The sequence below is a fragment of the Cordyceps javanica genome, chromosome 2 (genome assembly GCF_051103115.1).
Source record: "Cordyceps javanica chromosome 2, complete sequence".
NCBI classification, from domain to species: Eukaryota; Fungi; Ascomycota; class Sordariomycetes; order Hypocreales; family Cordycipitaceae; genus Cordyceps; species Cordyceps javanica.
This window is the reverse complement of record NC_139296.1, coordinates 3545470-3570339: the sequence shown is the minus strand read 5'-3', so window position 1 is coordinate 3570339 and position 24870 is coordinate 3545470. Positions and strand designations below refer to the sequence as shown.

The 24870-nt window shown below is 54.3% G+C and overlaps 6 protein-coding genes across 6 annotated transcripts; 3 read left to right on the top strand and 3 right to left on the bottom strand.

Annotated features, from left to right (window-relative positions):
* Positions 1-201: 201 nt before the first annotated feature.
* V2A60_003577 (histone acetyltransferase TRA1) lies at positions 202-11917 on the top strand (the record flags this gene model as incomplete). The annotated part of the gene is made up of 4 exons (XM_083254906.1): positions 202-256; positions 364-521; positions 578-7559; positions 7629-11917. The coding sequence occupies 4 exons, from the start codon at positions 202-204 to the stop codon at positions 11915-11917; spliced, it is 11484 nt and encodes a 3827-aa protein (XP_083111032.1).
* Positions 11918-12286: 369 nt separating this feature from the next.
* V2A60_003576 (uncharacterized protein) lies at positions 12287-14704 on the bottom strand (the record flags this gene model as incomplete). The annotated part of the gene is made up of 8 exons (XM_083254905.1): positions 12287-12692; positions 12750-13051; positions 13227-13355; positions 13421-13487; positions 13568-13945; positions 14019-14314; positions 14400-14466; positions 14586-14704. 8 exons carry the CDS (start codon positions 14702-14704, stop codon positions 12287-12289), a joined length of 1764 nt encoding a protein of 587 aa, XP_083111031.1.
* Positions 14705-15318: 614 nt separating this feature from the next.
* On the top strand, positions 15319-17111 carry V2A60_003575 (MFS transporter; the record flags this gene model as incomplete). Its single annotated transcript, XM_083254904.1, has 3 exons — positions 15319-15970; positions 16030-16713; positions 16771-17111. The coding sequence occupies 3 exons, from the start codon at positions 15319-15321 to the stop codon at positions 17109-17111; spliced, it is 1677 nt and encodes a 558-aa protein (XP_083111030.1).
* Positions 17112-18158: 1047 nt separating this feature from the next.
* V2A60_003574 (uncharacterized protein) lies at positions 18159-20612 on the top strand (the record flags this gene model as incomplete). Its single annotated transcript, XM_083254903.1, has 5 exons — positions 18159-18269; positions 18362-18874; positions 18971-19696; positions 19776-20381; positions 20454-20612. 5 exons carry the CDS (start codon positions 18159-18161, stop codon positions 20610-20612), a joined length of 2115 nt encoding a protein of 704 aa, XP_083111029.1.
* A 196-nt stretch (positions 20613-20808) lies between these two features.
* On the bottom strand, positions 20809-21405 carry V2A60_003573 (uncharacterized protein; the record flags this gene model as incomplete). The annotated part of the gene is made up of 1 exon (XM_083254902.1): positions 20809-21405. One exon carries the CDS (start codon positions 21403-21405, stop codon positions 20809-20811), a length of 597 nt encoding a protein of 198 aa, XP_083111028.1.
* Positions 21406-22000: 595 nt separating this feature from the next.
* V2A60_003572 (anaphase promoting complex subunit CDC16) lies at positions 22001-23938 on the bottom strand (the record flags this gene model as incomplete). The annotated part of the gene is made up of 2 exons (XM_083254901.1): positions 22001-23772; positions 23827-23938. 2 exons carry the CDS (start codon positions 23936-23938, stop codon positions 22001-22003), a joined length of 1884 nt encoding a protein of 627 aa, XP_083111027.1.
* Positions 23939-24870: the final 932 nt, after the last annotated feature.

Genomic DNA, 24870 nt, shown 5'->3' with positions numbered 1-24870 from the left:
GATATATACAAGTATATATACATACCGCTGAGATATTAATCGAATACATTTTGGAGCTCGTTGGGCAGAAAACAAAAAGTTAGGACTGGAGCTGCCTCTCACACGGACGGCCGCGCAGAGCCGCCTTCCGTTTTCCCCCCACGGCATTGCCCCCTTGAATGGAACGACTTTTCGCGTCTTAGGGGTGCTTATCATGCAGAAATGTCAGGGACAACGATAGACGATGTCGTGAAGCGACTAAGCAGCGCAGAAATCGGTATGAAAGTCCCAACTTGGTTGCTCATGCACGCCTGCGGCCGGCTGCGAGAGCGCCACGGCAACGCTGTGAACACGGACTAATTTTCTTCTTCTTCAATTTTATAGATACCAAGTCCAAGGTAGAAGCTGCTACCACGCTCCGCGACTCACTCGACCACTACACAAATGGTCCCATATACCCCCCCTTCCTCAAGAGGTTGATGCCCATCTTTGTCAACATCTTGCGCGGACCATGCATCTTCCAGAGCAACTCGCCAGAGCAGGTTCGTCGGACCGTACCATCCTTAGTGAATGCGCAAACAAGCTAACATGCGGGAAGAAACTGCGAAATTGTATCCTCGAAGTCCTTCACAGATTGCCCAGCGCGCCGTCGCCCGCCGAGCCGCTCGAGCCGTACGCCGTCGAAGTCGTCGATCTCCTCATGCAGCTTGTGCGCACCGACAACGAAGACAATGCCACGCTATGCGTCAAGATCACATCCGACATTATGCGCCACCAGCACAAGGTGCTGACTGGCAAGGTCCAGCAGTTCCTGTCATTGATCCAGGAGCTCTTTGAGCAAATGGACAAGGTCGTGCGCGAACAGCTCGACAGTGGTGCCGCGCCTCCCTCGGCGGCTGGAGGCGCGCCATCCACACCCGGTGGCTCGCAAAACTTTCAGTCTCCTCGGCCAGCATCGCCCGTTGCGTCCGTGACAGAACTCGGCGCGGACCCCCAACAGCAAAACCGCCCTCTCTTGAAGGGAATGCAATCTTTCAAAGTTCTATCAGAGTGCCCGATTATCGTGGTATCAATATTCCAGGTCTACCGCAATACTGTCCCGCAAAATGTGAGGGCATTCGTACCCCTCATCAAGTCGGCGCTGCAGCTTCAAGCCAGCGCGCAGAAGCAGGCGCATGCGGATGCGGCGGCCAAGGGAAAAATCCACACTGGCGTCAGCCCTGCCATCAAGAACCGTGCGGCATTTGGTGACTTCATCACTGCCCAGGTCAAGACCATGAGCTTTCTAGCCTACCTGCTTCGAGCGCACTCATCACAACTCACAGATTTCTTGCCAAGCTTACCCGATATCGTTGTGCGACTGCTAAAGGACTGTCCTAAGGAGAAGTCCGCGACGCGCAAGGAGCTTCTGATTGCTATCCGGCACATCATCAACTACAACTGTCGCAAAATCTTCTTGCCCAAAATTGACGAGCTTCTCGACGAGCGCACGTTGACTGGTGATGGACTGACTGTGTACGAGACGATGCGACCTCTCGCTTATAGCATGCTCGCGGATTTAATCCACCACGTGCGTGACTCACTGAGCCCGGAGCAGATTCGCAAAACGGTCGAAGTCTACACGAGGAATTTGCAGGACCCGTTCCCCGGAACCAGCTTCCAGACAATGAGTGCGAAGCTTTTACTCAACATGGCCGAATGCATTGCGAAGCTTCCTAACAAGGTTGACGCACGCCATTATCTCATGATGATTCTCAACGCGATTGGGGACAAGTTTGCTTCTATGAATCGCCAGTACCCAAACGCCGTCAAGCTGTCGAAGCTCTATCACCAGCAACAGGAGAATAGCGCACCAGAGACGTACCTTGCAAACAAAGAGAATCCACCCGACTGGGACGAAATTGACATCTTCTCCGCTATGCCGATCAAGACTTCGCACCCGCGCGACAGAGGCTCTGATCCCGTTGTCGACAACAAGTTTCTGTTTAAAAATCTCATGAACGGGCTAAAAAATACCTTTTATCAGCTGCGAACATGCAACGTGGGCACCCCCATTGATCCGGCAAATGCACCCTCGCATTGGCAGGAAGTAGCATATGGATTCACAGCTGAGGAGGTCAAGGTTATTGTAAAGCTCTTTCGCGAAGGAGCCTACGTATTCCGATATTATGAGATTGAAAAGCCTGCGATGGAATCGCAGTATTCTTCACCAGTTGAGCAAATGGCCAACTTCTACATGGTGTCGAGTTCCAAGGAAGAAAAGGATCTCCTCGAGACATTTGCTACCGTGTTCCACTGCATCGACCCGGCCACCTTCCACGAGGTCTTTCAACAGGAGATCCCGCATCTGTACGATATGATCTTCGAGCATACCGCGCTTTTACATATACCCCAGTTTTTCTTAGCCAGCGAAGCGACGTCGCCCAGTTTTTGTGGCATGTTACTGCAGTTTCTCATGGATCGAATTGACGAAGTTGGTTCGGCCGACGTCAAGAAGGCCTCCATCTTGATTCGTCTCTTCAAGCTGGCCTTTATGGCTGTGACTCTATTTGCTGGCCAGAACGAGCAGGTTCTCCTCCCACACGTGGTTAACATTGTTACAAAGTCGATTGAGCTCTCGACCAAAGCTGAGGAACCCATCAACTACTTCCTCCTGCTTCGTGCTCTCTTCCGCAGTATCGGAGGTGGCAAGTTTGAGCAGCTCTACAAGCAAATATTGCCGCTCTTGGAAATGCTACTCGATGTTCTCAACAACCTTCTGATGGCCGCGCGTAAACCAGCAGAGAGGGACCTATATGTTGAGTTGTGCCTGACTGTTCCTGCGCGGTTGAGCCATTTGCTGCCACACTTGAGTTTCCTCATGAGGCCGCTTGTGGTTGCCCTTCGCGCTGGCACCGATCTGGTTGGGCAAGGTCTTCGTACTTTGGAGCTCTGTGTCGACAACCTAACCACTGATTATCTGGATCCTATCATGGCCCCAGTGATCGACGAACTCATGACTGCGCTGTTTGACCATTTGCGACCGCATCCTTACAACCACTTCCACGCACACACCACAATGCGCATTCTTGGCAAACTGGGAGGACGAAACCGTAAATTCATGACAGCGGCTGTACCTCTCGACTACAAGACATATGCAGACGATTCGTCAAGCTTCGATGTTCGCCTGATTGGTTCTAAGAATGACAGAGCTTTCCCTGCCGACCTGGGTATCGACTTTGCTATACAAAAGCTCATGGAAATCGTCAAGAATGGGAAAGGTGTCCAGACCAAACAATACGAGGACTATTACAAGGGCCAAGCGCTGCACTTCATCAAGACACAACTCAAGTTGCGCATCGGTTACGATCAATTACCAGAAGACTTGCCCCGTGTCGTTCGACTACAGGCCCAGGACTTGCTTTCTCGCAAGCTCGACATAAACTTTGCGCCGTTCGAGATTTCGAGCCGCGACAAATCTATTCCGAAAAAAGATGACCAAGATCAGATAACGAAGCGTCTTTTGAAGGCCGTCATGTTTGCCTACTCGCTTCCCGATTTCAAAGAGAGTGCATCCGCCTTCATGCAAGACATTTGCAGACACTTTGCCTTAATTGAGATTGGAAGGTCGCTTGTTGACTTTAAGCGTAACACAAGTCCATTTGACCCCAAGGCTGGCGAGGGACCGCTGTTTATTGATACGCGTGTGCTGTCTGATGCAATTGTGGAATCACTGGCCTCTGACCACCCCGATGTCCGTGAGGCAGCTCAAAATGCCATCCGCGAGCTTTTCCACTGCGCTGCCATCGTGTTTGGCTCTGCCGATAACGTCGGCCGTCTTCCTCTGTTTAGCCATTTGAGCAGCACCTTTTGCCACAGCTGCTATGAGGAGGAGTGGTTTACGAAGGCTGGAGGCAGTCTTGGCATCAACTTCCTCCTTACTGAGCTCGATTTCGGTGATCAATGGGTCGCTACAAAACAGATGGAGTTCATTCGCTCACTCATGTATGTCATCAAGGACATGCCCCCAGATCTGCCTGAGAAGACGCGCTGCCTTGCTCAAACCAGCCTGGAAGTGCTTCTCACCCGCATCACCAAGAACATTAAGAAGGAGGATGCCCTACCAGTCCAACAACAACAGGGACAGCCCCTAGTCAAACAGCCCCGCCTTGCGCAAATTTGTATGCAGTTCAACAATGAGCTGTTCCACATGAACAAGTTTGTGCGTGATACTGCGAGGCAGTCCCTCGAGCTCATTGCCAAGGCTGCTAGCTGCGAGGTTTGGGAGCTGGTTGAGCCGTACAAGGATCGATTCTTGCAACCGATTTACGCCAAGCCGCTTCGCGCCCTGCCCTTCGCTATACAGATTGGATATATCAACGCTATGACGTACCATATGAGTCTTAAAAGCGATTGGGTCAAGTTTGACGATAACCTCAACCGACTGCTCATGGAGTCTCTTGCTCTTGCGGATGCCAGTGACGAGTCTTTGGCAAATAAGCCGGCAGAATACCGCACTCATGAGCACATTGTCAACCTGCGCATTTCCTGCATTAAGCTCCTGAGTACGGCTATGTCTTTTGAAGACTTTGCTAATGGCCCGACCAAGGGTAAGATTCTATCCGTGTTTTTCAAGTGCCTGTACTCGGACTCGAAGCCCACCATTGCCGCGGCCAACGATGCCCTGAGGTCTATCCTGCTCGTTGATAGGAGGCTTCCCAAAGATCTACTTCAGGGCGGCCTCCGCCCGGTTCTGCAAAGTCTGTCGGATCCAAAGCGCCTTAACGTCAACGGACTCGAGAACTTGTCGCGCCTGCTGAAGCTTCTCACAAGCTACTTCAAGGTGGAGATCGGAGTGCGCTTGCTAGATCAAGTGGACTCCATCGTTGACCCCAACGCATGGCAGCAGATTTCCTTTACTTTCTTCGAACAGAACCCCCAGATGAAGGTCATTGCTGCAATTCTGCACATATTCCATCTGTTACCTACTCAGGCTGAGGCCTTTAAAGACCGACTCATCGATTGCCTTCTCAAACTCGAGGATCGGCTCAGAAGGACACACCAAAGCCCCTTCAGGGCGCCTATGTATCTGTATATGAACAGGTATGCCAAGGAGGTGTGGGGCTATCTAATCAGCAAGATTGATGAGCTCAAGTACGGCAGACTTCTTGCCCAAGTGCTTTTGCACCCTGACAGTGGCCCGATGCGCGAGGTTGCCGCTGCGGAGTTTGAAACCCTTCAGAAGAAGTGCAATGAGGTTGTTGGTCAGAATAATGAGAAGAAATTCACCGCCATGGTTAATACCATTCACGTACTACATTCGCTATCGCAATACTCCGATGCATGCGTATGGATGGACAAGAAGGAGCACCTTGTCTGGTTGAAGAGAATGGGTAAAGATCTCGAGAGTCACCTTCGCAGCTATACATGCCCTGCTGCAATGCGCCTCCCCGCTCACCAAGCGGCCGAACAGCTTATGGATGTTCTAGTCAAGACCTTAGAGCGATCTCCAAAGGACCTGGATGCACTATTCAGCCTCATCGAGCCTGTCACTTCCGAGGAGCTGCGCTCAACTCAGGCTCTCTTCTCATTCATATACAAACATGTCATCTCCAGCGACTCCATCGAGTTCTGGAAAACCACAGTTCTTCGATGCTTGGACGCCTACTCTGCCCGAAACGGTTCCAACAAGACTAAATACTTCTTGTTGCACAACATCGTCAATCCGATTGTTGCAATGGATGTCATGAGACGCTGGAATCACCCAGAGCAAGATAAATCCCAGCGCCTCATGGACAAGTCCGTCATCGACGCTGTGAGCTCCAAAATCTGGAAAGTCCATCCAGATATGGCCTCGGACGATGCAGCTGGCATTGATCACACTCGATTCGAGGTCCTCCAACTTTCGGCAATGCTTGTTAAATATTACTACACCACCCTGCAAGAAGCTCGCAAGGATATTATCAAGTTTGGCTGGACATTTATCCGTCTCGAGGATATCATCAACAAGCACGCCGCCTACGTTGTCATCGGCTATTTCATTGCACACTACGAAACGCCTACTAAGATTGTGAATCAAGTGTACTTATCTCTGTTGAAGACGAATCAGAACGAAGGACGTGCATTGGTTACACAGGCCCTCGAACTGATTGCACCCGTTCTTCCTAAGCGGTGCGCCACCCAGTCGACCGAGAAGTTCCCTGCCTGGCAAGTTGCACCTCGCCGCATCCTGGCTGACGAGGGTCACAATGTTCAGCAAATGATGAGCATCTTCCAGTTTCTCGTCAAACATCCAGAGTTATTCTACGAGGCGCGTGATAAGTACACCGTTCTTATCATTAGTTCTCTGCGCAAGGTGGCCGCGCCACCCAATCCTTCCCATGAGCATAAGAAATTGGCCCTGAACATGATGTGGCTGGTGTGGACTTGGGAGCAGTGGCGCGTGCAGGGAAGGACTGGCATTGTCTCCGGCTCGGTTTCACCCGTTTCTAAGAAGCGCAAGCTCGACAACACTGATCAACCAGTAGCTTCGCCCACACTCACCAAGGCTACTCCGGAGTATCTTATCCCTCCGGGCTTCCGACAAAAGATGCTTAAATTCCTTGTTGAGTTCATTGCCCAACTCAATGAGCGTTATGTGCTCCCTTCTGCTAAACCGCGAGAGCCGACACCCACTACGATGCCAGTACCGCAGACATCTACAGAGCTTTGCAAGAAGGCCATGTCGCTACTCCATAACTTGGTTCAGCACCAGTATTGGGGCGACCTGGAGCTTGACTTGTTCCCCAACGTCACGGACGTTATGCTCGCTAGTGAGAAGACACAGGTTATCCTCAACGCCGACCCGTCCGACAAGGAGAAATATGATGAAAAATTTCTCACAAGCATCATTAATACTTTGCAAGTTGTTCGCATTCTGCTGAATGCGAAGTCTGATGACTGGATCCAGAAGAATATTCCCGCTGTGCAGAAAGTCCTGGAGAAGTGTCTCAAGTCCGAAAACCCCGAAATACAGGACTGCTTGCATCTTGAAGACAAGAAGTATGACGATGGTCGTGAATTGAAGTCCACCGTCAAGCGCGTCTTGGATGCCGTCCCGGAAGACACTCCCATGGAGGACGCTGATGCTGATGGCGAGCCCGAGGCACCGACTTCTGAGATCATTGCTTACCTATCTCAAATCGCGACTGAACAAATGAACAATGCAGCGTACTTTTCCGGGGTCAACATCCTGTGGTCCCTGGAAGATCGCAAGCCCGCGGTTATTGATCAGCATATTCCCTCTCTGATGAAGGCTCTTCAAAGCAAACATGCTCGAGAACATGTTCAGCACTACAACGCCCTGTCAAATGCTGCTAACGGAGCTCAGCGTGCTCCAGACGCTCCTGCTACCACCGGCGAGCTTCCTGCGTACGAGCTAGAGTTACAGACTCGACTGATGATCAAGGAAATCCAAGTAGTTGCGTTGAGAATGGAGACGCTGGGAGACAACAGACGACCTTTCCTTAGCGTCTTGGCGACCTTGGTGGAAAAATCACTGCACATTGATCTCTGCACGGAGATTCTGAACATGGTTGAGAGCTGGGTATTTCGTGTTGAAGGTACGTGGCCGACACTTAAGGAGAAGACCGCGGTTCTTCATAAAATGCTCTGCTTTGAGCACAGACAAGACCCTACAATGCTGTCCAAGTTTTTGGAGCTTGTGATCAAGATCTACGAAGACCCTAGGATTACTAGAACGGAGCTTACTGTGCGCATGGAGCATGCATTCTTGATCGGGACCAGAGCCGCCGATGTTGAGATGCGCAATCGTTTCATGGCAATCTTTGATAAGAGTCTTTCCAAGACTGCGAGTGTACGCCTTTCCTACATTTTGACTGCACAGAACTGGGACACCCTTGCCGATTCATACTGGCTTGCGCAAGCCTCGCAGCTACTATTTGGAGCTGTGGAGATGAACACGGCTATCCAACTGCACTCGGAAGACTACCGGGTTCTTTCAGCATCCCAGCTCGCAGCTGTTTACTCAAAGGACACTACTCGTGAGCCCACTTCTATGTCGGATGACAAGTTTGACGAGTTGATGTTGAAGCACCGCCGTTTCGTCCATGAGCTGGGCGAAGTCAAGGTCAAAGATGTCATCGAACCACTAGCGCAGTTGCAGCACGCTGACAATCAGCTCGCCCATCAGCTCTGGCTGGCCTTGTTCCCCATGTTTTGGTCCGCTACGGCTCGTGATGAGCGTCCCGACCTGGAGAGAGGTATTGTCGCTCTCTTGACCAAGGACTACCATAGTCGCCAGATTGACAAGCGACCCAATGTTGTTCAGTCTCTTGTCGAAGCAGCCGGCAAGACCTGGCCAGACTGCAGGCTGCCTCCCCACGTCCTAAAGTTCGAGGCCAAGACGTATGATGCGTGGTATGCCGCTCTTATACAGCTAGAGAATGCTGCCATCAAGCCCATGGGTGACACGGCCCTCGTTCGTGAAAGTAATCTGGATGCCCTGCTCGATCTGTACGGGTCCTTGCAAGAAGACGATCTATTTTATGGAACATGGCGTCGCCGCTGCCAGTTCGTGGAGACAAACGCCGGGCTGTCGTACGAACAAAACGGGATGTGGGATAAGGCCCAGAAACTGTACGAGAATGCACAAATCAAGGCCCGCACCGGTGTCATTCCCTTTTCGCAAGCAGAGTACATGCTCTGGGAGGACCACTGGGTTCTCTGTGCACAGAAGCTCCAGCAGTGGGAGGTTCTACAAGATTTCGCCAAGCATGAAAACCTTCAAGATTTGCTGTTGGAATGCGCCTGGCGCAACACCGAGATGTGGCAAGACGAGCAACACCGTGAAGCTCTGGACAATATTATCAAGGGCGTCATGGACGCGCCCACGCCTCGTCGCGCTTTTTTCCAGGCGTTCATGTCTCTGCTCAAGTACCACAACCAGCAGGAGTCGCTTACCGACTTTGGTCGTGTCTGCGACGAGGCGATTCAGCTTTCAATTCGCAAGTGGCACCAGCTACCCGATCGACTGACCAATGCACATATACCATTGCTGCAGAACTTCCAGGAGCTTGTTGAGATGCATGATGCCAGTGTTATCTGCCAGAGCTTGGCGAGCACCAATGCCTCCAACCTCGATGTCAAGTCTGGAGAGCTCAAGCTTCTCCTGGGTGCCTGGCGTGACCGTCTTCCCAACGTTTGGGACGACATTACTGCTTGGCAGGATCTCGTCACATGGCGACAGCACATTTTCGGTCTCATCAATCAAACATACCTGCAACTGCTACCCCCACAGGGAGCGCAAAATGGCGGCGGCGCGTCCTCCTTTGCCTACCGCGGTTACCATGAGACTGCCTGGATTATCAACCGATTTGCCCACGTTGCGCGCAAGCACAATCTGCCAGAGGTTTGCATCAACCAACTGAGCCGCATCTATACCCTGCCAAATATCGAGATCCAAGAAGCCTTCCTGAAGCTTCGCGAGCAAGCCAAGTGCCATTACGAAAATCCCGAGGAACTCAACAGCGGCTTAGATGTGATCAATAACACCAACCTCAACTACTTCAATCCCCAGCAAAAGGCAGAATTTTACACTCTCAAGGGCATGTTCCAGGAGAAGCTGAAGCAAAAAGACGATGCCGATGCGGCCTACGGCACAGCATTATATTATGATATTGGCGCGGCCAAAGCATGGGCAGAATGGGGCTATTTCAACGATCGCAAGTTCAAGGAATCGTTCAAGGAAAAGGAAACATCGTCTGACATTAATGCTGCCCGACAAGCCCTCACCTCGTACCTGCAAGCTGCTGGTAGCTACAAGAATGCCAAATCGCGCAAGCTTCTCGCTCGTATCTTGTGGCTGCTGAGCCTCGACGATAGCAAGGGCAGCATTGCGATGGGCTTCGACGATTTCAAGGGCGAAACCCCGGTGTGGTACTGGATCACGTATATTCCGCAGCTCCTCACTGGCCTGGGCCACAAGGAAGCACCCCGCGTCTACCAGATTCTCCTCAGCATCGCCAAATCTTACCCGCAGGCACTGTACTTCCAGCTTCGCACCAACCGAGAAGATATGCTGGTCATCAAGAAGAACCAGGAGGCCAAAGAGAAGGCGCGCCAGAGACAGCAGTCGATGGCAAATAACAAGGCAAGCGCTTCGCCCTCTGTGTCCAAATCTGATACGCCAAAGCCTGAAAACGCATCTCGTCCTGGTACTGCCAACAATGGTGACGCCGCTGTCAAGACCGAGGGTGACGCAGCCCCTACGCCAGCAACACCGGCCACTGCGGCCGCAGCCTCCACCCCCGCTACCGGACCTGACACGAAGACGCCTGCTCAGGCTGCCCAAGCTGGTCAAAATGGGAAGAAGCCCCCGTGGGAGCTCACCGAAGAGATCATGTCGGTCCTGAAAACAGCGTTCCCTCTTTTGGCCCTGTCAATGGAGACCATGGTGGACCAGATTCAAAAGCACTTCAAATGCCCGCCAGATGAGGATGCATACCGACTGATCGTGGCACTGCTCAACGATGCACTGACATACGTCAGTCGTACGCCCCCGTCTTTTGCTAGAAGCGTCAAACTCCCTTCGGCAACGGAGACCAACATCACGCGATTTGCGGAGACAATTCTGCCGAGTCACATCAAGAAGTCGTTTGAGGCAGACTTTGTGGATGTCAAGCCGACAATGTACGAATACATCCACAAGCTGCGTCGTTGGCGCACCAAATTCGAGGAGAAGCTGGATCGCCGCATCTGCCACACACCCCTCGAAGCTTTCTCGCCACACCTGAGCGAGTTCCGCTACCAAAAGTTTGATGAAGTCGAGGTACCAGGCCAGTATCTGCAGCACAAGGACAAGAACCAGGACTTTATTCGCATCGAGCGCTTCCTTCCAAATGTCGACCTCGTGCGCTCAATCAGTGCCTCGTATCGCCGTCTCAAGATGCGTGGCCACGATGGCAGTGTTCATTCGTGGGCTGTTCAGCACCCAGCTGCACGGCACTGCCGCCGTGAGGAGCGAATCCTGCAGCTCTTCCGCCAGCTCAACCAGACACTGGGACGCAAGAAGGAGAGTCGTCGCCGCGACTTGCAGTTCACCCTGCCGCTCATGGTCCCGCTTGCTCCTCACATCAGAATCGTGCAAGAGGACACGTCGTATATTACGCTGCATGGCATCTACGAAGACCATTGCCGACGGATGGGCATGCAAAAGGACGAGCCTGTGCTGTTCACATTGGAGAAACTCCGCGGCGTGCTCGAGAACAAGGGTCAGGGCAAGCCAGAGCTCACTCCAACAGCTCGTCTCGAGGTATTCAACGCCATACAGGAGAAATGGGTTCCGCATACCGTTGTCTTGGATTACTTCCAGAAGGTGTTTCCTCAATTTGCCGAGTTTTGGCTGTTCCGTCGGCAGTTCTCGTACCAGCTGTCGTCACTCACATTCATGACGTACATCCTCTTTATGCACAACCGGTACCCTGCCAAGATGAACATTGCCCGCGGATCGGGTAATATCTGGGGCTCTGAGCTCATGTCATTCATGGGAGCCCACAAACCCTTCTTCCAGAACCCTGAGCCGGTCCCGTTCCGTCTCACGCCCAACCTGCAAACCCTCATGGGCCCGCTGGCCACGGAGGGCATCTTTGCGTGCGCCGTCATGGCTATTGCTCGGTGCCTGACGGAGCCCGAGGACGAGCTCGAGCATGCCCTCACGCTCTTTGTGCGTGACGAAATGATTTTTTGGCTTACGAGTAGCCACCGCCCTGGCATCTCCGAGAATCAACTGCGCGAGACGGTGCAGGTCAATAGCGACTCGATCGTTAAGCGCGCCGCAAGCCTGGCTCACAATCCGTCGGGCAACTTGCCTGCCAATCAAACGGTCATTGACGCGGTTGCGCAGGCCGTGAACCCGATGAACCTGGCGCAGTGCGATGTCCTGTGGATGCCCTATCTATAGCTGATGTGCAAGTAATTGCCTACGAGTTTTCTTTTATAATGGTTATGGTGATGATTATGGAAGTGGCCTTGTTTTCTTTCCCCCTCGTCAGTGTTTTTTTTTCTTTATACGTTATACAAAAAGATGGCATGGAGTTAACGATGGAGGATATTACCCCAAGGATGGGTTATTGTAACAGATATTAAAATTCCTTAATGAAGAGAGCATGAATTGTGTTCTAAGCTTTACGAATCGTGAATCATGTGAAGTACGCTTTCAAATTGGGGTCGTTGTGTCTTTCTAGGGACAGTGTTTAAGTAGCCCGTTGCCCTCCATGACCAACATGCTAGGCAATGCTTTGGCATACTCGCCGGCCCGGTCCAGCAACAGCTAGACGAGGCGCGAAAAGTCTACCTGCCCGAAACCCCATTTATCCAGCGCGTCGTACTCTAGAAATTCCTGGATAAAGGAGTCAAAAGACTGCTCCGACGCGTCGTGCAGCTCTGTGCTGGGCTGCGTCCGTGGTGGCATCGTGCTGGTCCCGCCGCCTTGGGGCCCGTGTGCGGATGCGCGTGGTGCGGTTGACGTTGCGGCGCTGTCGTAGAGCTTCTTTCGCGAGAGGATCATCTCGAAAAGAGGGATCGCCTTCTTGATCGCCGGTATCTCGCGCAACTGGTTCAGCGCCAGCATGGCCTGGCTGATGGATATGCGAGACATGGAACGGACGAGTTCGGACTCTGATGGATCCAAGGCGGCCTCGAGATGTAGCGCGAGGAGGGCCGGGATCGTCGTCATTCTTTCAATCTCGTTAGTGACTCCCCAAATAGGCGGCCTCGTCGGGGCAAACCCTTACAGTGATATCGGGACCTTGTCCATCATGCCGTTGGCCAGGAGCTTTCCTGTGATGCCGTCTAGTTCCAGCATGGCGGCGCGGAGTCTCTGCTTGGCAGAGTTGCTCTTTGGTGCGTCCACAGACCGCAGCTGGCGCTGTATCAAGCGGCACAGCGTGGCTTCGTATCTGTAACTGCCACCCATCAGATCAAGATAGTGAATGCTGCTGTTCGGCGGCTGGTCGCAGAGTTGCAGCTGCGTTGCGAGCGACGCGCGCCAGATATCCAACGGCCGCATGAGCTGCGCAAGATCGACATGCGGATCCTGGACAATAGTCGACAATATACCGCCATCTGGGGGGGGGGGGGGGGGGGGGGGGGACACGGGTGAGATTCTATAACACGGCAATACTGCGTGCGTGATTCACAGGCTTACATATTGCTCCCATTTTGCAAATGGCGAGGAACAAGGCTTTCTCTTGGCTACTGGTGGGGGGTACAATGTGTTGGTGTTCTCGTGGGATTCGCTCCACGCCCCAGTCGCTCGTCTTGATTGTTTCCATGACAGGCAGACCACTGAGGTAGGCGGCATTGCGAAACTCAGAGACTAGATGAAAGACATGGCGGCACTTTGAATTGATGAGCAAACGACAGCCACAGCGCGCGCGAGAGCAAGCTCCAGGCCGCAACTTACATACAGGGACCAGGCAATCCTCGAATACAAGCCGGCGTTTCGGTCGGACTTGCCACTACGGTTCAGACTTGCACGCACATGCATGTTAGTTTGAAACGGTGGGCCAAGACGGGGGGGGGGGGGGGGGGAGAGAACGCGGCAACGTACTGACTATAGAGTTGAAGCTTGCTGGCGAGGCGAAGGGCATTGTAGAACCAGTAGTTGGAGTCTTTGTCTGTCTGCTGTTCCGGAAGGACTCTCGTCATGAGGAGCGACCCCTGAAGGCACGCCAGCGCATCGCTTTCCACCTGAAAGTCGCAGAGCAGGGTCGCCCTCGACGCAAAGGTGACCTGCGCCGCCGACCGGTCCGCCAGCCCGCACTTTTCAAGGACTTGGCGCGGCGCGTAGAGGCTGGTGGTGGCCAGCATGGCGTAGAGCAAGAAGAGCGAGCACGTTCCGCTCTCAAACGCGTGGACAAAGTCGGTCTTGTCAACGACGGGCGAGTACGGGTCGACTATGGTAAAGTAGCTGCTAACAAAGGCGAGGCTAATCTCGCGCACGTCAGTGAAGGTGCGCAGGTGGAGAGGGGGGCGGCGGCGGCGGCGGCGTCGCATCATACAGGCATGGCTTCGGCGGCAAGTCGAATACCCCCTTCTTATTCAGGAACTCCTTGTCGATGTCGTCCAACTGAGGGACCTTGTGCCAAGGCTGTACGTCATTGTCTGCTGGGTCAAACGGGGTCCCGGTCTTGTCGTCCTGGTCATCAAGCGCGCCGTCGTCGACGGCCTCTTTCAGGATGTGAAAATAGTGCAGGTGCGAGAGCGACTGGCGCTTCTCTACCGACGAGCTCTCCGGGCTGCGAGACCAGACGAGCGACGCGGCACCGGGCGGCTGTGTTCTGGACGGGATTGTTGCCTGAAACCACTGTTAACAACCATCCTTGTCTATCCATCCATGCATGCAAATGCGTGCACTTCTGTGATGCGACGCGCCGACTCACAGTCGTAGTGAGACCCTGGCGCTGTGCACGAGGCGTGGCGGCGCCGTTATCCGCCGGCTCACCGGGCCTGTCGTATGGATTAATGAGTGTCCGTCCGGCTACTCTGTTCGGACAGTTGCGTCCTCGAATGAGAGCATAAAAAATGATGCTAACCTTCTCCTCCGTTTACGTGTTACGATGACGCACTTCTCAGCACAATCCCGGCTTACACAACCGCTGCACGGGAGGCCGGCCGTTGCGGCGTCGCACTTGGTCTTGCGGACACGGCAAGGCACACAGGCCTTTGTGGGCGTTATAGAGGCCATCGATTCTCGGCGTTTTGAGAGCTTCTATCCGGTGTATGGATCCTTGGAGGCTAGAGAACTGGACAGTCTTTTGAAGGTTGGAAAAGAGCGCGGCGTTGGTGGCCTTCTTTGGCCTTTTTTGGCGGCGCGCGGTGATTGATAACGGCGTTTCGGAGATATCGCAGCCTCATTTCACACGACGTACCATCTGCGCCAGACCCCAAGGTTAAATTTATTCGGATAATTTATTGAGTTTTAGTGTTGCTATTTATCTTGATACATTTTTTTCCCCAGAATTTCTTGGCGTATCCAGCTTGTTTCCCGTACCTTGTCTATTGGCGTGGCGCTGGTAGGATATTGCCGAAATGCCGATTGAACAGTATGCCGGATATCCCATATGCCAGTCTTAGGACAACTGACTTGCAATGCGGCTCTTCTATATTATGGATCGTCAGGGATTAAAACTGGATGCGCCATGATACTGAAATCATAACGAGGCTGCGCCGCGGCGATTCCCCGAGAACAGTTCTTCAGCTACTTCAGCTTGCTTGAACTTCCGAACACAAGAGTATAAGTAGCCGCAGTCAGAGCTTCAATATTCCCCGTGATATCTTGTGATATGTCAACATCCAATCATGTCTGACACCCAGCTATCGGACTCTTCATCGACAACGGTCCAGGACAGCGACTCTAAGCCGCCCCTGTACAAGCGACTGCTCGACGGCCTCTCCGCCCGTCAAGTCGAATTTGAAAAGACACTTATTGGATCATATAACGGCCAAGGGACGGAAATCTCCCCGTTCCTCGTCAAGTTTGACAGCAATGATCCATACGACCCCATGAATCTCGCGCCGGCGAAGCGATGGCTCATTTCGGCACTCGTCGCCGTTGCGGCCCTCATTGTGACATTTTCTAGCTCCGCTTACAATGGCGGTATAGGAGATCTCATTGAACAGTTCCGCATATCTCGCGAGGTTGCCATTGTCGGCGTCTCCCTGTATGTACTGGGCTTCGCCGTCGGGCCGCTCCTATGGGCGCCGCTGTCCGAGATCCACGGGCGCCGCAGCGTCTTCTTCTTTTCCTTTGCCGGCATGACCGTCTTTACCGTCGGCGCCGCATGCGCCAACTCAATGGCCGCGCTGCTCGTTCTCCGCTTCTTTGCGGGCGCGACGGGCGCATCCGTCATGACCAACGGCCCCGGCGTCATCGCCGACATCTTCAGCGCTTCGCAGCGCGGTCTAGCGACGGGCATCTTCGCAATGGCACCGTTTCTAGGCCCGGCGCTGGGTATGAGCCTGTTGTGGTATCGATCTGTTTGGAGTCCATACACTAACGCAGAAGCGCAGGTCCCATTATCGGCGGCTTCCTCGGCGAGGCGCAAGGATGGCGGTGGCTCCAAGGCTTGATGGCGATTCTGTCTGGCGTCATCACCATCCTAGGAACCGTCTTCATCAGTGAGACGTATACGCCCGTGCTCCTCCGCCAGCGCGCGGAACGACTGTCCACGTTGACAGGCAAGCTGCACATTTCTGCCCTCGACGCCGACCAACCACCAGCCACACCCGGACAGAAGCTTCGAGCCGCGCTGACGCGGCCATGGATCTTTCTGTTTCGGGAACCCATCGTTTTCATTGCCTCCATCTACGTCGTCATCATCTACGGAACCATGTACCTCAACTTTGCGGCCTACCCCATTGTCTTCCAGCGCGCTCGGGGCTGGGGCGTTGGTCTTGGTGGTGTAGCGTTCGTTGGCACTGCAATTGGTGTTATTCTGGCTACCGTAGCGGCATATTTCGACTACAAGTACTATATCAAGGCGCAAAAGTCGAAGGATACTCTGATTCTCCCCCCTGAATATAGACTCCGGTCCACCATTGTCGGCTCATTCCTCATACCTATAGGTCTTTTCTGGTTTGCCTGGACAAGTCAACCAAGCATTCACTGGATAGTGCCCATTATTGGCTCCGTGTTTTTTGCTTGCGGCTTGGTCATGGTGTTCATGTCTCTCCTCAACTACTTGATTGACTCCTGTACGTCGTTTCTTCATCCTGAAATTTTGGTACATTGCTAATGAAGGCCCTACATAGATGTCGTTTTTGCAGCCTCAGTTATGGCTGCAAACTCAGTTATGCGTTCCGTGTTTGGCGCCGCTTTCCCGCTCTTCACGATCGACATGTACCAGAACCTCGGATTACAATGGGCGGGGTCCATTCCGGGCTTCCTTGCGCTTGCTTGCATACCGTTTCCTCTCATATTTTACAAATACGGCGCCCGCATTCGCATGAAGTCTAGATTTGCGGCGGAAGCGGCGCACATCCTCGACAAGTTGATGAAGCAATCGGCGGAGTCTAAGCCAGAGGCAGCACCGCCCACGAGTACGGAGACGAGCAATGGTACGCATGATTCAAATGTAGAAGAGCATGTTTAGTTTCAGTAGGAATGCGACGGGAGAGTCTGAAGCGACTTCCTCTGCACACTCCTGTGCCCTGCGCCCGGCTCGGTGGGAAGAGCGATCGGTATTCGGTGGATACAAGTGGAATCGGCCGGCCTAATAAGAGGCTCGTCGCCGAGCAATATCATGTAATTTATGTGGTACTCGGTAGTAAGACGTGGCTAACATGAAAGTGAAAACCTCGCACAAGTACCATGGCTTATGGTAAATGGCGTTTATCATTGGCTCCAGCTTTTCGTGACAGATGGGAGTGTTGCGGCTGAAGATGCAGAAGTTGATCGTATGACCAGTTGTACTGCACACAAGACGAACTTTGATTTCAACGAGGAGCATTTATTTTCGACGGCCTGCCGGCTTAAAGCAGTAGAAATAAAGGGCTTGGCAGCAGCGCTGATCGGGAGTCGACGCAGTAGGGTAGTACGCGGAGGTTGAAAGCCGCGCGACGTCACGGTGGCGCCGCAAATCGGCTGGAAACGGGTTAGCAAAGCCAATCAACCACCCGAAAAGACCAAATTAGAGCGCGTATTGTTAAAAAGTAAAGTATTGATTTGTTTTGGTTATCGTAAAAAACCACGTGCTATAGCCGGCGGGAGAATCGCTGATAATACAATGTGGACGGAAAAGAACAATGTTAGAATCACCTAGTAGTATGCCGGACCGAGCGGCATGGAGAAACTATAGGCGGCCGATATCAACTGATACCATCTTGAAGCCTGGTCTGCCAAGCGGACTAACTACTCGGGAGCGGACGTTTCTAAAGCCAAGCGGCGATTTGACTGGATCCCTGTGCAATTATTGTGTGCCACAGCGGGCTGGAGAATCGTAACTAACTACTCCGTACGGATTAGTGCATTGAAGACGGAGAACGAGGCTGGTTAACCCCGGACAAGTACATACATACCCCGGACTGAGCGGAATCGGAGACAATAGGCGGGCGATCTTCCTTTATAACACTGTCTCGGAGCTGGCAAAGCCTGCCTGCAACAAACATCCTCACCACCTGTCGTATAGACCCAGAACACAATGGATCTGCAAACCATGCCCCGAAAGCTCTGGGAGCATCCCAACCCGAAAGAGACGGAGATGTGGCAGTTTATGCAAAACTGCAACAACCGCTTCGGCTTGAACATGCAGGTAAGCAAGCACGCAGCCCACCAGATCCCCTTCATTCCCAAGCCCGAGGCTCACGCAGAAGCTATTTTTTTTTTGCGCCGCGGTCCGCGCAGACCTTTGACGAGCTGTTTGCCTGGTCCTGCTCGAAGCGCGCCGACTTTTGGGGCGCCGTCTGGGACTCGCAGCGGGCCATCCACGAGGGCACCTACGCACGGGTGGTGGACGAGGCCGTGCCCATTGACGGCCTGCCGCGCTGGTTCGAGGGCGTGCGCCTCAACTTTGCCGAGAACTACCTCTACAAGCGCGGCGGGGAGCACGGGCCCGGCACGCGCGGCACGCTCGACAAGGAGGACGCCAAGGTCGCGCTGACCGAGGTCCGCGAGGGCGGCGGCGAGGCCCGCGACGTCACCTGGGCGCAGCTGCGGCGCGACGCCGGCCGCCTGGCCGCCGCCATGGAGGCCCGCGGCGTGCAGATGGGCGACCGCGTCGTCGCCGTCGGCGCCAACTCGTACACGACGCTGCTCGTCTTCCTCGCGGCCACCTGGCTCGGCGGCCTCTTCAGCAGCAGCTCGACGGACATGGGCGTCAACGGCCTGCTGCAGCGGACCACGCAGATCAACCCCAAGGTACGTGCGAAAAGCTTTGGCGATCCGGGGGTTTCCCGGACTCACGCTCACGCTCACGCTCACGCTCACGCTCACGCTCACGCACCGGTGTCGTAGTTTGTCTTCTTCGACGACGGTGCCCTGTACAACGGGCACGTCATCGACCTCCGCGACAAGATGGCGGGCATGCTCAAGGGCCTCGTCGCCGAGTGCAGCGAGTTCGAGGCCATGATTGCCGTCCAGCGCTTCGACGGCGCGGCGTATCCGACGGCGCACATGGAGCGCGTCGAGCGCTGGGAGGCGTTCCTCGCGGCCGGCGCCTCGCACGCCTCGCCGCCCGAGTTCGTCCGCGTCGGCTTCCAGGACCCCATGGTGGTGTACTACTCGTCGGGGACGACGGGCGCGCCCAAGGCCATCGTGCACGGCGTCGGGCCGATGCTGCTCTCGGGCCACAAGGAGGGCACCCTGCACCGCCGCATGGAGCCCGCCGACGTCATGCTGCAGTACACGACAACGGGCTGGATCATGTACATGGCCGGCGTCGGCGCCCTCATCGGCGGCGCCCGCTCGATCCTCTACGACGGCAGCCCGCTCAAGCCAGACGTCGGCGTGCTCGTCCGCCTCGTCGCCAAGTACAAGGTGACGGTGCTCGGCGTCAGCCCCCGGTGGATGGGGGAGCTCATGAAGAACAACCTCGCGCCGCGCGACATGGCCGACGTCTCGACACTCAAGGTGGTGACATGCACAGGCATGGTGCTCCCGGAGCAAATGTTTGACTGGTTCTACGACGTAGGCTTCCACAAGCACACGCAGCTGGCTAATATCAGCGGTGGCACCGATATTGTAAGTTTCATTGTTTAGATCCCCCCCGCCCTCCCAACCCCCGTAATCCATCACATGCGCTGATATAGAGCGCCCCAAGGCTGGGTGTTTTGTCATGGAAAACCCTTTGAGCCCTCTCTACCGCGGTGGGTGCATGGGCGGCTCCCTCGGCGTCCCCATCGCCGTCTACGACCATGACGTGGACGACGGCAGCGACGGCCGGCCCGTGCCCGCCGGGACGTCGGGCGACCTCGTCGCCACTGCCGCGTTCCCCAACACGCCGCTCTACCTGTGGAACGACGGCGGCGGCGCCGCCGCCGCCCCCGGGCCCAAGTACCGCGCCGCCTACTACGAGCGCTTCAACCACGTGTGGGCGCAGGGCGACTTCTGCCAGGTGCACCCGCGCACCGGCGCGCTGCTGATGCAGGGCCGGTCCGACGGCGTGCTGAACCCGAGCGGCATCCGCTTCGGCAGCGCCGACATCTACGCCGTCCTGGAGAAGCACTTTGCCGCGCACGTCGCCGACAGCATATGCGTCGGGCAGCGCCGCCCGGAGGACCTCGACGAGCAGGTGGTGCTCTTCGTGCTGATGCGCGCCCCAGGGTCGCTCACGAGGGCGCTCGCGGCCGAGATGCGCGCCACGATTGCGCGCGCCCTGACCAAGAGACACGTGCCCAAGTACATTTTCGAGATTCCCGAGATTCCGGTACGTCCTTCCTTTTTGAAATCTGCCCATGATGGGACCGCGCGCGTACGTCGTGTGTACTGACCCCGGTAGACCACTGTCAATGGGAAAAAGGTAGAACTGCCTGTCAAGAAAATCGTCTGCGGCAAGACGGTCAAGCCGAGCGGCACGCTGCTGAACCCAGACAGCCTCGATTACTTCTACCGATTCCAGAAGATTGAGGAGTTGGCGGAGCCGCAGGCCAAGCTGTAGAGCGGCCTGTGTTGAGAAAAGCATAGCATGTACATCTGATTAAACCACGATTTTTTATGAGAAATGTTACTTGATGCGATGAACCATAAACACTTGTTCATTGTGACGTCTTGGAAATACAATTGGGAACTAGTAAAATACAATTGAGAGGCGAGCAGCATTTGAAGCATGTACATGCACTCCTCCCCGTAGGCCTTCACAGCCCCGTTCTCTCCTCCTTCTTGGCCAGCTTCTCCGGAAACTTGCCCCCGTTGACGCCATATCTCCAGCCCATATACCCCATCATGCCACCCACGCTTCCCAGGCCTGCGGCCCCCAGGACGCCCCTCCATCCCAGCGTCGCCACGACTGGCTTCCCGGCCCCCCCGCTGGCCGCCGCCGTCGCCGCCGTGGCCGTCCTCGACATCACCACCAGCGCCGCCGCCGTCGCCGCGCCCATACCGACATACGTCCAGTCGTCCGTCTCCAGCTGACCCTTGTTCTCCAGCAGGCGCCAGCTGCGGTCCTGCCACTCGATGTGCTCCCGGCCCCACATGCGGGCGACGAGCCCGATGCCGGTGATGCCGAGCGTCGCGACGATGCTGCCCGCGCAGGACCGCAGCATGCGTGCGGCGAACGGCGGCTGCGGCGAGGCCTTGGGGCGCAACGCGGGGATGATGGTGCGCGCGCTGGTCACGGTGACGCCGAGCAGGGTGCCGAGGGTGACGGCGCGTGTCGCGACGTGCGTGGTGAGGATGGTGTGCGCAAGAGGCTGGTCCTCTGCGTAGGGAGTGTGAGGAAAGTATCTTGACATGTTGTGGTTTTTGTATATTTCCTATCCGTGATGTCTGTTATGTACAATGACGGTTTGCTGACACTGCTATTGTTAATGACGTTGACTGCAGAGTCAAGTTGATCTGTTTGGAGTCTCAGCTCATTTCCCCGCTTCGAGGGCTTGCAAGCTCCTCGTAAGATCTGGTTTATATAGCTTGAGCTGTCATTCACGTATTAGTATACCTACCTGCCTACCTGCCTACTAATACCTAGCAGTGCACTTCTCCCAGGGCATACGTACCTCGCGATCCGCCACTAACATCCGCCCAATCAGCGCCCTGTGAATTCCAATTAGCGAGTGCGACCGGCCAGGATTAGTCTCCACAGGTGGTAGTGTTGGCGGCCTTCAGTGGACCAGAAAGCGCCTTGTAGGGCCAAGTCCGGTGTAATCATACACAGGGCTACCCGAAAACAGTATACAAATCGTAAAGTCTTAATGTATAAACGTAAAAGAAACTTGCTATATAACCCACCAATCAACGCCCCATTATGCTGTGCAAACCCGAAAAAAAATGCGTTGCGAGTTTCGAGGTATCGTCCGTTTAAGCCTGATTCAATCGCAAATGACGTCGATTCTATTCATCATCCGTCATGTCCATCATACTCGTCCCGGCCTCTCCATCATCGTCGTCGTCGTGGTCCTCCAACAGCGTCCTACGCCTATTGCCAAAGGCCCGCCCCTTACCCTTGTCCATCATGTTGCGACCTGTTCGCCGGCCATTGATCTTGTCCGAAGCCTCGGCCTTGCGCTGCTCCAGCTGCTGCTCAAAGTAAAGCATGCCATCCGTCTCGTCCTCGTCGGCGTCTTCTGCCGTGGACTCGTCCAACGCCTTATTGAGGAGCTCCGTGGCGATGCTATCCTGGGCATTGACCGCAAGCGCTTCATGAAGCACCACGGCCGCGTCTTCTGGTCGGTTCAGCTCTAGCAAGATCAAGCCCTTGGCGCTAAAGATGGCCGCGTCCTTGCCTCCCATACGTAGGACCTCGTCAAATTGATCCAAAGCATCTTTGAAGTGGCGTAAGCGCCGGTACGAGTGTGCCAGGTTTGTCCGTGCTGCTATCCATGCCGCGGGCTCGCTTCCGTTGTCGCCTGCTATTTCGAGAGCTGCTCGAAAGAATTGCGCGGCGTCTTTTGGCCGATCTTGATGATACCTGACGATGCCCAATTCATTAAGCAGCAATGGGTCATTTTTGCACAGTCCATAAGCGGTCTTAAGAAACTCCTCGGCAAGCGACATATTATTTAGTGCATGGTTCTGCATGCCCAAGAATACTTGTGGTAAGTGTGTTCCCATAAATAGTCGCGCCGCTGTCGAATAGGCAGAAATGGCCTGGTCATGCTCACCTTCGGCGGCAAATGTGTGCGCGAACCCGATCCAGGCCGGCCCAAAATGCGCATCCATCATGCTTGCCTTGCTGAAGTAGCGTCTTGCTTCTGCGACTTTGTCAATCGCAAAATAGTATATGCCTACAGCCAACCAAGTGCAAGGCTCTTCCGGGTGCGTATCCGCCAGGTCATGTGCCACCAGGAACAGCTCATTCTTCCTTTTTAGCTCGTAGAGACACGCCAGGTGCACGGGGTATATATTGAAATTATACTTGTCGCCCTCAATCACGGTCTTGGTCACTTCCAGTGCCTCGCCGTACCGACACTGAGTATATAGCTGGTCCGCTCGGGCGAGCTGCAGATCTGGGTTATCCCCCAGCTTATAGTGCGTCGAGAGCGAGTCGTATGCCGACTGGAATATAGCCGGGTTCCTGTACTTGGATAGCTTCGTTGTATACAGCATTTTGGTAAACTCGGCCGCCTCCTGCGAGGCCGAGATATCAGGTTCTGTTTGTATGGCGTCAAAGTTGAGGCTGTCGAGAAACTGCCATTCCTCGTCGGGAGAGAGCAGCGAGTTCTTCATGAGCTGTTGGAAGGCCTCGAAGCACTGCACGTCGATTCGCACCGCGTCCTTGTAGCATTCCTTGGCGCGGTCAAAGGCGTTCTGCTTGGCATAGCAGATGCCACGCAGGAAGCACATGGCCGCCTCGAAGCGCCGCGTCTTGGCTTCCTCAACCTCGTCAGCCTGCGCGGCTGCCTCGTCTCGCTTGCGCGTGCTCCGTTGCTGCGACTTGCGCTTATTGCTCTGGCCATTGGCGATCAGATGTGTCGGGTTTCGCTCGCCGAGTACCGAAAGGGCTTCTTCGAACCGTGATTGCTTGATGAGGCAGTGGCCGGCAAGGTATCGGCATGACGGATTTCTGTTGATCAAGTCCTGCTTGGTGAGGAAAGCGTGCGCGCGAGTATAGTTGCCAGTAGCAAAATGGACTTGGGCAAGCCAAAAGGCGTCTTCATCATCATCTGTTGGTAGTCGATTAGTGTATAGGGCAATCAAGCAAGATCATGGATGCCCACTGGTCATGGCGAGCAGCTTGTCGCCGATAAAGATGGCCGAGTCGTGCTGCGCCTTGTTAAGGGCATCCTGCCGCCAGTCGCGCAGAAACTTTTCCATGGCGGAGGACGGCATTGCGAGATGCCTTGATGATGCGATCGCTAACAAGGTACAGCTGTATTGACGAAAACGGCGTCGATGGGCATGGCCGCCGAGGTATGGGTAGACGTGGTGATGAAAGCTGTTTGGAGACGCGCCAGGACCCGCGCCGGTGGTTGCTGTTGCTGTAAACTGAAAACAGGTACCTGAGTTACCCCACCACCAGCTGGCGCAACCAAGGACCGCCACCACTGACCAGTATTGTAGATTTTGGGGGGGTTTCGATTCTAAAAAATAAAAAGCATATGTTTCATTTCACTGCATATAATGGTTAACCACGATACTTTTGCTTCGAAAGTATTTGTAAATGCCAATCAACTTGGAGGTCCTCACTGCTTCCCAATGCTCTGGGGTGCAGAGCTCAATATGGATAATTACAAGTATGCCCCGACTCCTTCTGAGCTTTGCTTTTGAGAGTAAGTTACTCATTGCTCTTGAATGGAATACGTGCTCTCGAGTCAATCATTCTTCGGCTTGGGTACCACTAGAATATCACATGAGCCTATGGTCACCATCTTGTTATTGCTCATAATAGTCTGCTGGTGCGCAACTAAAACCTGCTCCAACCCCTGGCTTTCAGTATATTGAAGCCCTTTGCGAACCGCAGTCCGGATCTCTGGGACTTGGTCTAGCTGCTTGTCGGTAGGCATTAAAACGAAAGCATGGCAATTACCCCTCACATGTGGTTGCCTTGCGGCGCCGGGCTGAGAAACAGCGTCGCAAGAAAGAAGTGTACTCGGCACAGGTTGCGAGTGTTGGCAATTTATTATATTTCCGCATTCTTTCTATATAAGTCTATCCAAGACCTTCGCTGTAAGTTTCCAGTCGCTGTCTATATTTAATCATGTTCTCCAACGAGTTTGTGTACGTAATGTCGTCTATGTTGCTTGCGTCTATACTTGTAAACC